We start from the raw sequence: 14,071 nt of genomic DNA, 5'->3' as shown, positions 1-14,071 counted from the left end.
GAGCAGGAGAGCGCTGACGAGCAGGAGAGCGCTGGCGAACAGGGGCGCGTCGGCGATCAGGAGAGCGTCGGCGATCAGGAGAGCGCTGACAATCAGGAGAGTGCTGGCGATCTGGAGAGCGCTGACGATCAGAAGAGCGCTGACGATCAGGAAAGCGCTGACGATCAGGAAAGCGCTGACGATCAGGAGGGTGCTGACGGTCAGAAGAACACTGGAAAGAAGAGTCTGACGACTCATCTGCCGTAGAACGCTTGCGAGCAGGGCACTGACGAGCAGGAGAGCGCTGGCGAGCAGGTGAGCGCTGACGAGCAGGAGAGCACTGGCGAACAGGAGATCGCTGGCGAACAGGAGATCGCTGGCGAGCAGGAGCGCGCTGGCGATCAGGAGAGCGCTGGCGAGGAGAGTCAGGAGACTCTACGGCAGGAGAGCGCTGGCGAGGAGAGTCAGGAGACTCTACGGCAGGAGAGCGCTGGCGAGCAGGAGGGCACTGACGAGCAGGAGAGCGCTGGCGAGCAGGAGAGCGCTAGCGAGCAGGAGGCCGTTGGCGATCAGGTGAGCGGTGGCGCTTGCGCGCTTCAGAAGGGGGCACAGGTGTAACCTGGTGCGGAAGGGCCTCACCAACATTGTGGGAGAGGTCCTTCTGCCCCGAAGGGACCGGTGCTTGCGTAAGCAAGGGAGATCTGGCAGGCACAGGAGATCGCGAACGATCCGCAGAGAGGTCCAGAGGTGCTGCTGTTACGGTCTGCTCCCGACGAGAAGAATCCTCCACAGGGGACGACGAGGATGACCCGAAGAGGCGCCTCGCCTCTTGACTCCCTTGTAAGGAGAAGGAAGGCCTCGGCGACGAAGTGGAGGGCGAGCCTTACGGCGAAGGCGACCACGTGGAAGGGTATCAGCATCGTCGGTCCTCCGAAGAGAAGTCTCTGTTAGTGCAATCCCCCGAGGGGAAGCAACACTCGCAGGAGAACCGTTGGACCCAGCTTCCCCCTCGAAGGATGTTCGGAGGGGGACCCTGGCCCTTCAGTAGCCACAACAACAGTATCAGCAGGGGTTTGACCCGACCCGTCAGACGCCTCTGTCACAACAACGTCGTCAATAGCCAAAGGATCTACCTCTGGTATTACCGGCGATTTTTGGACAGCTGCCCCTAACTGGATCAGATCAAACAGGGCTTCCTTGGAGGGCGAGCCCTTAAGCCCCAAGGAAGTCCAAAGCTGGAAGAGATCATTATTAGACACTGTTTGATCATAGTCCAAAAAGTCAATAAAATCCTCTCCCGGCGGAGGAGGGAGAACTGCCTCGCTATGGGAGGCAACGCCCTGTCCCACACACCGAGTTTGGGAACAAGAAGGGCCTACGCTATCATTCGGCGGCCTCTCACGAGAGACAGAACGAGTGGTAGCTTCGGAGGAGGTTTGGGCAACGGAAGAAGAGTCCTTGGAGCCTTCCTTCCCCTGGCGTGAAGAACGGTCTCTCTTAGAACTCTTCTTACGCCGCCGTGCAAACCTCTCCCACTGGGAGGTAGGCCACTCCCGACATTCCATACACAGATTATCACTACTACACCGTTGACCTCGACACTGCGGGCAAAGGGTGTGAGGGTCTGTCTTGATCGCCGACATAAAAGTTCCGCAGTGGCGATCGGGAAGTCCAGGGCATTTCCGCATGGTAAAAAGCAAAGGTAGAGGCCAACTTCAACAAACACACACTAGAAGAAAAAGCAAACAAATTAAGGCTGTCAATAAGCGAGGACGGGACAAAACATCTGTACATCGTCCGAGCCAAAAGTGAAGTGAGGCAGCTCACCGGTGTGTGGAGGGGGGAGGGGTAGCTAGCTACCACTCCCCTAACCCCCCGCTTACTAGCGCGGGGGTAGTTAAACCCTCGTTAAAACTTTAATGACTCATCATTTCAGCTACGCCGAAAGGAAACCCTATGTAAATAGCGTGGTTTGTATTTCGGTTACGGAACAAACCTAACATCATAATCACTATGCCATGTCATAGTTTGCATAAAACAGAAAACCATAGCTTTTATCTACCACAAATAAAAAATAAAACATAAATAACTTTCATAGTTAATAAATTTCTAATTAATGATTTACAGGGGATAAAACAATTCAGTCTTAAATATCGACCAACCAAAATTTTCAAGTGCCATCAAGGCATTACAATGCAGAAATATATATTAAAGATATTTTATGGGTACAGTACAATGCAATGAGTGATTAAAGTGCATAAGCTTTCTTAAACCACATTATCTAGCCTAAATGAAACCCAGTACTGTACTCAAAATTACTTTCTTCAATAATTTGATATGTACAATAGCCATTATATTACACATCAAGTTCTATCACTTCCTTTTGTGTAATAGTTTTGGAAAGTAATATAAATGGATTGAAAAATTCAGTAAATGATAAATGGGAACCTGTGATTTATGGGTCCCACTTTCTTTTGCATTAATTTGATCACAATTAAAATTATGCAAAAAGATAATTTGAATGAAAACTCAAAGAAAGTTTTTATGATAAAACTTTTTATGATTACAATTTCAAAATAAAGAAAATTTGAAGATATTTCCTGCAGGGTAACACGTATTCAATGATAATTGATGCTAAGAGCTTCATTCCATTAAACAAGTTACACCTTTCTGTAAATGTCTGATAAGTTTTCATTATACATTTTTTACAGCTGTAAGTTTATATTTAATGTATTTTAATTCAAACCCACTAAAAGCATCACATATCTTACTTTGCACAAGTGACATCAGCCAAGAAATTTTGTAAAGTGGCAGGCATTGGTAACTGTCCACTTCGAACCAAGGAAATTATGGTTTCAACCGCCAATGTAGCCTCTGTGACATCTCCCTTGTTAGCTGTTTGCCAAAGGCACTTGACTTCTTCGGACTGTAAATGAGACGTACGTAAATACAATAATAATAATAATTATAAGATGAGGAACATCGGAGTAAAGAAGTCCACAGTGATATAGTGTACAGTAGTATATACAGTTGATATCTGTTGGTTCTCACAAGCTTTTTAAAACTCCTGAGGACCAATTAATACTGCAATACTGTATATTACATTTATTGTGCCTCAGGAGCTTTGTAAATGCTTCAGAGGGCCAAGATATATCATCCACCTAATACATTATATCACTGGGGAAATTTTTACACCAAAGCTTTGAGCAAATTCATGGTATTTTATTAAGAAAATAATACTAGCTGTAAAACTATAGTGATAATAATGACAATAATAATAATAATGTAATAACCATCTATATACAAATAAAAAATTACAAAGACCATAAGTGTAAACTAAAGATCATAGAAAAGTTTAAATAAGACTAAAATATCATCAGTACATACCTCATACAAAGACGTCCCATCTGCTTTTCTATCCAAAGCTTTTGCGTGTAGCTTTGTGACTGCCTGAAAATATAAATCTGTATTAGCTTAAAAATCTGTATTAGCTTAAAATGCAGAAAATATTGACAATCCCACCTACATACACAACAATAAAGCTCTAAACACTTAATATTAACATGAAAAATTTGGAAATAATTTGAATTTTTCCTAACTATAACAACCTGCAGTTCTTTACAGTGGAGATATATTTCTGCGACAGCTGAAACTGCCTATAAGACTTTTACATGAGATTATCTTACTCCCACTAGTTAGTGGAGGGGGAGCAAGGTGGGGGGGTAAATACACTATTCTGCTAACACCAGCACTTATAACTGAATGTCACTTAGCAATTGCAGCAGGAATTCCAGGGGGAAGGTGATGGCAAGGCCACTATGTGTAAAGAGCTCCAGGTTTGTAAAGTTAGGAAAAAAACAAACTATTTCCAAATTTGTGATTTGTTCCAGCACTAAATACAAACCTTTACGCTCTTTACAGTAGACACACCCTCAGGTGGGTGGAAATCCAAAAACCCCAACTGGCTGGTGACACCCAGAGTGCTACTCTGTGTCTTCTTGCTAACTCTTGAGAGTTAACAGTGTATGTAATCCGTGTGAAGGTGTAAGAATTAAGCATTGTGAGTTGACCAAGTAAGCATAAAGTTGGAGCTAAAATACGCACTTAACCTAGACATTGCCCGACTCCACTTCGTATGGAGGTTGGGGACATACTGGTAACAAATAAATATACCGTACATATATCACGTTACACAAGGAACAATGATACCCACCTGCAGTTAGAGGTCAGCTTGCAGAGTTGTTCGGTTGCTGAAAACCCAAAGAGAGGGGAGAATGAAGTAGGAAGAGGCCAGTCACTCGCACATTCATTCTAGGCTTACTACTGGGTAACATATACTCTCAAGCGACTGCTACTTGTCCTACAGGAGAGCTGAGGTGTTAATTGACCATGTTTTGTGCAGCTACTACAGGACCTAAGGTAAACGTGTCTTTGGGTTATGTCTTTGAGGTAGTGGATAATAAACATTGTTTGCCGTTTCCATACGCCCACTTGTAACATCTGCGCCACAGAGAAATTAATTTCAAATGCCAGGGATATGCTGACACTTCTGACATCATGAGAACGGCGATGGCGGCTGGAATGAGAGTGGTCAGATTAAATGCCGCTTTCAATTAGTCAAACCTCTCGTTACAAAAGAATCTGCTAACAAAATTTTCACTCTGTGAAGCGAGATGCGAAGAATATTACGACTCGCATCACGAAAAATGTTGGGGACAACAAAAGGAGGTAGAGTGCAAGAGCCCGACCGTGTCCGAGACCGATTTTAAAATTCACGCGCCGCCAGCCCGTAAACTCGCTACCATTCCCCCGTGCTCCCATTGGTTATCTCCCTACTCGGATGCTAGTTACCACCATGAGATCCTGCTCTCCTTTTGGTCAGCATTTACTGAACTGTATCCCATCATGCATCTACGCATTGGAGTTTCTATATCTTTTCGTTTTGGCAGCGGTATCTTACCCATTAACTTTGTGTTTGTGATTTCACTTTCGTAACAATTGTACTGTAACGTGTGTGATACTACATTACATCATTAGCCATGGGTCCAAAGAAAGTCGCTGATGTCAAGGGAAAGAGGAGGATGATACTTCCCATGGAGATGAAGATGGAAATAATTAGGAAATACAAGGCTGGCACGTGGTTAAGTGTGCTCGCGAAGGAATATGCCCGAAAGCTGTCTACAATAGGAACGATCCTGATGCAGAGGGAAGCTGTCAAAGTAGCCACACCTTCTAGGCGTGACTGTTTTCTCCAGCAAGAGGAGCCACATCCACGATGAGATGAAAAGACTGCTGCTTGTCTAGATAAAGGACAAAGAAATGGCTGGAGACACTATCACCTAAGCGATAATCTGCCAGAAAGCCAGCGCCATTTTCAGTGATCTCGTGCATGCTCAGGCCGAAGCCGACGCAGGAGAAGGAACATCGAAGCAGGCACCCACAGAGTTCAAGACTTCTTGTGGGTGCTTTGAATAATTTAAGAGATGCTCAGGAATTCATTCGGTGATGCGTCATGGGGAGGCTGCAAGCCCGGACACGAAAGCGGCCGAAGCCTTTGTTAATACATTCGACGAGTTGACTGTCCGGGAAGGCTACAGTCCCCAGCAAGTCTTCGATTGCGACGAGACTGGGCTTTTTTGGAAAAAAATGTCCCGTCGAATGTACATCACGGCAGAAGAAAAGAGGCTACCTGGGCATAAGCCTATGAGGGACAGCCTTACCCTTGCACTGTGCAAATGCCAGTGGAGATAGCAGGGTGAAACCCCTGCTGGTTTATCACTCCAATACTCCTTGAGCCTTCAAGACCCAGAAAGTCACTAAGAAATCTTCATGTGTTGTGGAGGGCTAATGGAAAATCCTGGGTGACAAGACAATTGTTCATCGCGTGAATAAATATTTGTTTCGGCCCGATTGTGAAAAGGTATTTGGAAGAGAAGCGCCTCTCTATGAAATGCCTGCAGGTGCTGGACAATGCCCATGCTCACCCTCCTGCCCTCGAGGAAGATATTGTAGCAGAACATTCCTTCATCAAGATTCTCTATCTTCCACCGAACACCACCCCTCTCCTCCAGCCCATGGAGCAGCAAGTAATTTCAAATTTTAAGAAGCTTTATACGAAATATCTCTTCAAGAGATATTACGAAATCATTAAGAGAACAAACCTCACCCGTCGTCAGTTTTGGAAGGAGCATTTTGATATTGTCATACAACTCACAATCATCGATCAAGCTTGACAGGAGGTTTCGAGGCGCACCTTGAACTCTGCTGAAGACGACTCCAAAAATGTTGACAATTCTGAACCTGTTGCTCAATCTGAAGTTGACGAGATCATTACACTCAGGAAGTCCATGGGTCTGGAAGTTGATGAGGCCGACATTGATGAGCTTATCGAGGAGCACTAAGAGGAACTTACAACGGATGACCTGAAGGAGTTGGTGGCCATGCAAGTGAACATCATTCAGGAAGAGTACAGCGGGGGGAGGATGACCCACGAACAATGGCAGAAATTAATTGCTAGATGGGTACTTTAAAATGGTGGCTCTCATAGAAAAGACACACCCAGAAAAAATTCTCACAGGTTGTGCGCTTGAGTACTGCAATTAAGTTTGCCAGCCATTTCAGGAAAATTTTAAGAAGCAAGCAGAAACAAGATTCTTAGGACAATTATTTTAAAAAGAGGCCTTCGGTAGAAGCAGACCAAGCGCCAGCTAAAAATCGAAAGAAGAGTGGCAGTGATAAAGAAAATATGTACTGTAATTAAATTTAGAAAATACAACATGTAAATGTACTGTAATTAAATTTAGAAAATACAACATGTAAAGTAAAAAAAAAAATTAGGTAAAGGGAAAAAAAAGAAATTTTCCAAGTTTATCGTAAAGTTAAAAGAGTTAATATTTCCTGCCATTTAAAAATGTGTTTCTTACAATTAAGTGTTAATGTTTTCTGTCATTTATACATCTGTTTTGTAAAGTTAAGTGTTTACGTTTTCGCCCACTTATTATCATTTTCCGCCATCTTTCATCCTCCTCTACTGCCCTGCACTTCGCTCTCAGACATCGCCTCACCCCAAAGATAGAGTTCCACATTTTGGTTACTGTATTTTTACTGTTTGATCTAATTAATCACTACTTTTACAGGTTACCAATGGTTAATTTATTATTAAATGAACAAATACAGTACTTTTCATACATTTAGTACTGTTTAGTGGTGTGTATCCTTTTTATAATAATTTAATGTGGTGTTTTTGTAGGGTCTGGAATGAATTAGGCTATTTACATGCAAAATGCAACAAGAGACGGAAAAAAACATTTTACGAAAGCCATTACGGAACCCATTAATTTTGTGTTGCGAGGCATTTCTGTACCTGCCTCATCAAGGAAGCTTCGGGAAGTGTAGGGAGCTCCCTGTACGCAGATGTATAAGGTCTGGAAACCATTCTGCATATTGCCACAGCGGAGCTATCAGGGTTCTCAACAGATCGAGTAATGCACTGACTTTGTTCAAGAGCCTCCTTACTAGGTAGAAGGGGGAGGAATGTGTAGATGTCCATCCTGTCCCATAGGTGTTGGAGGGCATCTTGCCAGAATGCCTGGGGATCTGGTACTGGAGAGCAGTATGCTGGAAGCTTCCGGTTTAGGGACGTTGCGAAATGTCAATCGTCAGCGAGTCCCACAAAGTCATAACTTTGTTGGCTATCTGTTGGTTCAAGGACCATTCAGAGCCTATCATCTGAGTCCTCCTACTCAGATTGTAAACCAGCACGTTCTCCTTGCCCGGGATAAATCAAGCTGAAAGGGCTACCGAGTTGTTTTCGTCCATTTGAGGATTTCCACAGCCAACTGGCATAGGCACTATGAAAAGGTACCTCCTTGTTTGTTTGTGTGTGACACGACCGTAGTGTTGTCGCTCATCAACACTACAGTGTCCTGAAAGGAGCTGATGGAAGTGCTTGATGGTGAGAAAAGCTCCCCTCATTTCCAAGAGGTTTACGTGGCACTGATGTTCGGATTCAGACCACCGTCAGGTGCCATGAAATGCAACAGGTGAGCGCCCCCCCCCCTCCCTCTTTTGATGTATCTGTAAAGAGTAATGAATCCGGGGAAGGGGAGAGAAGTTCTACTCCCATGAGGAGGTTGGTGTTCAACACCCACCAGCTATGGTGTCTCTTCTGCTCTTGACCTACTGGCACCGGAATGCTTAGCAGATCCATGAGCTGAGACCAAAAGGTCTTAAGCTGCCTCTGTAGAGATCTGATGAGCAGACAACCATTGGGTACTAATTTCTCAAGAGAAGTTAGGTGTCCCAGAAGACTTTGTCACTGATGTGCTGGCAATCTGTCTTGCGAGAGGAAGATCTGGGCTATCTCTCTCAATCTCATTATTCGTTCCTTGGTAGGAAAAACCTTTCCTAGTTTGGTCCTAATTGTCATTCCTAGATATACCATGTCTTAGGCTGATTGCAGGTGAGACTTCCTGTAATTTACCATATCCCCAGATCTTGGCAAAGTACAAGAAGTCTGTCTGCAAGGAGGAGAAGGGACTCCCTTGAGTTTACCAGAATCAGCCAGTCATCTAAGCAGTGGAGTAGACGAATGCCTTTCTTGTGTGCCCATGTGGACACTGGGGTGAAGATCAGCGTGAATACCTGGGGTGCTGTGGATAGGCCGAAACACAGCATTTAACTGGTATATCTTTCCTCCTAATGTGAATCTTAGGTACTTCCTTGAGGATGGATGCACAGGGATCTGGAAGTAGGCATCCTTTAGGTCTGACAACCTGGCCGTCTGCATTTTGAACAGAGTCTGATGTAAGAACTCGTACAAGGTCAAGAGATCGATGACTGGTCTTCAGATGCCTTTTCTACAAGAAATAAACAACTGTAGAAGCCTGAAGACCCTTCCTGGACCTTTTGGAGAGCGACCTTCTCTAGCATGGGTGGGACTTTGGCCCAAAGGGCTAATTCTTCACGGACCCCCTCGTGTAGGAATCTGACATCGTCGGATGGAGGGTCAAAGAAGGGTGAAAACTGGTGAACAGAATAATGTATTCGTCTCTTAGTACAGAAACTGATGAAGGCTCGGCTCCATGGAGCATCCACCTCTGCCATCTACTCTTCAGGCATCCTCCTGCCAGTGAACTGGTTGGGGAATGTCTTCCCTAGCAGGAGCATCCTCATCTACTTCTCCTACCTCCTTTTCCCCTCCGGGGGCCTTGAGTCTGCGCTGCCTGCTTTGTCTAGGAGCTCTTCAAACCCTGAGCCTTAGTCAGAAAAGAACTTTGTGGTGGAGGTACCCTTAAATGGGAGTGTGAGGTTATTGGCCAAGGGAGGATGGAGTCCTGGCTCACCTTCCTCCATATCCCAACCACTGCCTTGATGTCCTCCACGTTGAATTGGGAAGGACCACCCAAAAGGGGTGTTGCGCAACCTCATCGCTTCCCTCTTTGGTACCTACCTCTGAAATTTTGAGACTATTGCATAACAGTGCCCCTGGTTGACTAAGTTCTCTGTTAGGAACTCGAGAGTCCTAGCTCCCGAGAAAAGGAAAACCAATAGCACTTCCTTCCTTTGAGGGAGGTCTTCATTCTTCACTCTTCACGAAGTAACCTACCATTCCTAACCAGTAATTCAACCCTAGATTATTGACCCTCCTTTTGCAAGACAGGATTTGCAGAAAAAGACAGTCTGCCTCCTTCTGCTTTGGGGCGAGTTCTCAGGGCTGGCGGACCCCGGCAGCGTTCCGTCGGAGTATTTCGAGCCATCATCAAAAGGTTCCTCCTCCTACGAGCTAGCACTCATAGCAGCCCGGGGAGGGTCGAGGTCATCATAAGAGTTCCTTTTAGCAGAGGAGTGAGTCTTTGGAGGAAGACCACTGTGATCCAGTCTTGAGGAGGCAGATGTTAGAGCCACACGACTTTCCTCTCAAGATTGATACTCATCCATAGAGGGCCAATTCTTAGGTAACGCCTTGGTGTCCTTCCTTTCCTTCGGACGGATATTAATATGTCCTCGAGAAAGGACGAACTCTCTTCCTTTTCTGACTCCTTATGTATTGCTCCTTTGGAGGGAGCAGAAAGAGGAACCCCTGCCACCATGGTAGGAGATTCAGTCCAGCTCAATTTTATAGGACAGTAATAGTCTGTGAGGGAGAGATCTCTGAGACCTTGATCCTCTGCTCATTCAAGGATGAACATTACATGCCGGCAGGGGTTTTTGCACTCTGATTCTTTTTCCTCCTTTGTGGCACGATACAGGAATCAAACCTAGCCTCTCCCAGACAGGTTCCTGGTTGGTAAGTGCCTTGGTCTTCAGGTACTCCTGATACTTAGAGGATACCTGAGGCTTGGGAGGTGCGAGAGGAGGTGGCTGCCTAGCCAAGCTAGTACGTCTGGGATCAGACAAGGCCTCGCTACCCTTGGAGGACTCAAACGGGATGGTAGGAATGGCTGGGGAAGGAACTGTCCGAGAACATATGGTTGATCCGGAGACTGCCGGTTTCACTGCCTCGACAAGGTATAGGAACCAAGGGGCATCCCTCAAGAATGGCATCATTCCCGATTGAGCCGCGTGCACCTGCTTCCTTGGCTTAGGTGGAGTGCCATAGAAAGGGAAGGGATGAAAGGATGTCAGTGTGTGCCCGTCCTTGTGGTTGTCTTCCCTACGGATGCGAGCGTTGTTAACATGTCCTTCCACACAATCAGCCTGTGAAGGAAAAGCTACCCTCCTTTGAAGAGGAACTCGCTGATCCTCCCACAAAGTAGACTGACTATGAGGAGAGTGCTGGAGTGGCGAGACACGCAGTGGGTGCCAGCAAGGTAGAATTCCCCTTTGCTCTGGACGATGTACCTTGCGTGCGAGTCCTGATGGGATAACTCAAAAAAGAGAACAACAGGAGTGCCATCTATAGGCCGATGAGCTCACCCACCCACCTCACTAGGTGGTAGGGTGCATAACACTGCGTAAGACTCATCCGCTAGAAGGTGGTCAGCAAGATCTGCTGCCAGCACATTGAGGAGAGAAACTCTCCTACTCGCCTTATCCTTAACAGGAGAAAGGCATGCTGTCTTCCGTACCCCTAGGTGAGAGGAAGACCAAGTGGTTGCTGAGCACTTGCGCGCAGGCAGAGAAGTAGGTTTTTCCTTGTAAGAGGGAGAAAACCAAGGTGCAAGCTTGCGAAAGTTTAGCCTTGCATATCTCGTAGCGCTATGCTGTGTCATACAGACACGACAATGAGAGAGGGGGATCTCAGCAATTGCCTCCAACCATCATTGTCTAGCTCCGATAAGCTGTGCTTCGATGGACAAGAACAGGGCATGGATGAATCCAACGCCCTTTGGTGGAGACCCAGGGGAGGAAACACTCAGGAGAAAGTAATCTCTTCCACAGACGGGAGGGATGATCAACCCCTTTTGCCCTTGACAACAAATCTCACCGATGAGGAGTCTGTCGAACAGGAGCTAGAGAAGGGGAGCTCTCCCTCGGCAGGGAAGGCTGTCCAACACCTGATGGAGGATTCCTTTATCTCGGAAGGTAAGGTTGTCTGACACCTAGAGGTGGACCTCCAGGCAACTCATTCCATCCACATTCCGGCTGAGCGAACTTGGCATGAAGAGCAACTTCACGAACAAGCCCTGAGACGTAGCCGAAGCTAGTTCCCAGGTTCACCCTGAAGGGGTCCCCCATCAAGTCAATCCAAGTACTTGTCAGCAACTCCTCACACCCACCAGCCAAAGAAGAGCAAATGTCAGGGTAAGCAGAAGCCGAAGTCGTCGGCTGAGCGTTTGTGAGACTCTTTCAGTCCTCGACCTACTGAGTCTCATGAGAGACGATAGTAATCAACCCCTGGGAGGATGTCTCCTCACATTCTACACCTAGCCGCAAGACCTCCTGTAAACTTAACTTGCACAGGGAACCCGTAAGCCCCAAGGATTAGACTCCCCTACGGCGGCAGCTGGCACTGCTTCGCTAGGGGAAGCAATGGAGACCCATGGTACGTGCTGGAGTGACATGAGCGGTACTTGCACTCGTCAGACTCCTAGGGGAAGTTTAACGAGCAGTCATCATGGTGAGGTAGAGGCTATGGAGATCGATGGCCAGGTTTCTTCCCCCTTCGATGCGGAACTCGAAGGTGAAGGATCCCTCTTAGACTTCTTCCATCGCTTGCTAAACCTCAACCACTGGGAGGGTGACCACTCCCAACACACCTGACAAGGAGACTCCTGCATGCAGGAGTGACCCCTACATGTAGAGCAGAGTCCATGAGGATCGGTCTCCTCTGCTGACATGAAAGTGCTGCAATGGCGCCCTTCATTACCGGGACAAACCCGCATACTCAAGGTCCACAGGGGCAGTCACACTTGAAAAAGAACAAGAATGAAAAGGGAATTTTTTTTGCTTTTGGCCCTGTTAAATAATTAATACTTTTGGTTTTACCAGAGGAGTAAGACGTCTGTACTCCACAGAGCCGAAATAAAAAGTGACGGTTGTTTACTAGCGTTGGTGTGAGCGGGGTGGTTGGTCTAACCCCACTAACTAGTGGAGGGTACTTACACCTCACAAAAGCTTTAACGGATGGTTATAGCTAGCGCTGAAATAATACTCCTATGTAAAGAGCGTAAGATTTGTATATAGTGCCAGAACAAATAAATTTTGAAACACCCAGGCCAAAATAAAGATGGCAAAATTTTAAAAATTTCTAAACAAAAAATCAGAAGGCAAATTGAAAGGAAAAGAAGTTGGACCTACTTCGTAGAGATTGCATGACAACCATACAGTACCTTGCTTGAATAAAAGTGCTACTACTATATGCATATGAGTAGGAAGGCCCTTCATAAAAATTATGCCTACCCTCTAACAATAAAAATGGAACATAGATGTACACCTAATACAGTACTGTACTAAGATCTTTGACATAGTATATACAGTGCTTGAAGTACTTTTAAAGTATTCTTAGTAAAAGAACTACATATTCAGACTAAAAAGCATAACACTCATTCATCTAAAAACTTTGCAAGAGTAACTGGCAAGTTTATTTTCCATTACCTGACTCTGTAGGAAAACATTCCCAGAATTTATCTTCTGCTCATAATCCTCCATTGTAGGGTAGTTAAAACATCACTTCTGGGAATTCTGAAAAAATATAAAGTTAAAGATTAAAATTTTCATGTTATAATATACTTTTATCAAAATTTTACTACGAATGCATCTTCCTCTATATTTTGATAAATTTCTTTCAGATACCCAAAATCAAAAACAATAAAAATACAATAACACTTCTCAAAACCTTGAAGTACTACATATCATCAAAATGCTTTGTAACCTATTTTATATATCAATAGTTGTTTTTATCATGTTTTTGTTTACTGCACAGATATTCAGGTTGCTTTTAAGTTTCTTGACCTGTCTTTCTTAATGGGTGGGGCAGGAGCCTTTCCATTTTTCATCTTCTGCAAGAGTCTCATAACCTCTTACAATGTCAAATTCTTCACCATCACCTCTTCAATCACATCAAGTCCAGGTTAAATTATCATTACTGTATTCAGTCTATTCACTTTCAAAAGTGAAAGAGGAGATTAATTCAATTTCTTTTCAAGATGTTGGTCATGCTGGAACAAAAGGGTAGGGTGAGGAAAAATTGGTTGTTGTATGATAATACCAAAGATCTTGAGCATAAATATTTGGGACCTCTTAATTGGTTAAAAAAGCCAGGTAATGATTACATCATACAAAAAACAAACAGCTGGCAAAAGCGAATGCCAGCAACGCTTGCACAGTAACTCATAATCAGTCTCCCAAAAGTAACAATGGACTTAAACCATGAAATAGCGTTCCAAATTTAATGGATCAACACACGAGTTATTATGTCCCAGCCCCCATTAATCAAGCAAAGAAAAATGTTATTTTTATTAATACAGTGAACCCTCGCTACTTCGCGGTTCGACAATCGCGGATTCACCACTTCGCGGGGTTTTCCCATAACCCATATATATATACATATTGCGGATTTTCCGGAAAATTCGAAAATACCGCGAAATCTGAAGATAACCAAATACGATATTTTGTTACCTGTAATTCCATTAATACTGTAATTAGTAAT

General features: G+C 44.9%; 1 protein-coding gene across 3 annotated transcripts in view; it reads right to left on the bottom strand.

The window, feature by feature from the left end:
• The window catches only part of LOC137622926 (focadhesin), a 252,821-nt gene that overhangs the window by 195,759 nt on the left and 42,991 nt on the right, over positions 1–14,071 (bottom strand). For all 3 annotated transcript variants that reach the window (XM_068353496.1, XM_068353495.1, XM_068353497.1), the window contains 3 exons: positions 13,018–13,104; positions 3,367–3,429; positions 2,751–2,905 (listed from right to left, as the gene is read on the bottom strand). In XM_068353496.1, the coding sequence (XP_068209597.1) occupies positions 2,751–2,905; positions 3,367–3,429; positions 13,018–13,071 (272 nt within the window). In that variant the 5' untranslated portion in view covers positions 13,072–13,104. The remainder of the gene's footprint in view (positions 1–2,750; positions 2,906–3,366; positions 3,430–13,017; positions 13,105–14,071) is intronic.

The sequence above is a fragment of the Palaemon carinicauda genome, chromosome 30, assembly GCF_036898095.1.
Source record: "Palaemon carinicauda isolate YSFRI2023 chromosome 30, ASM3689809v2, whole genome shotgun sequence".
NCBI classification, from domain to species: Eukaryota; Metazoa; Arthropoda; class Malacostraca; order Decapoda; family Palaemonidae; genus Palaemon; species Palaemon carinicauda.
This window is presented reverse-complemented; position numbering and strand designations above follow the sequence as displayed.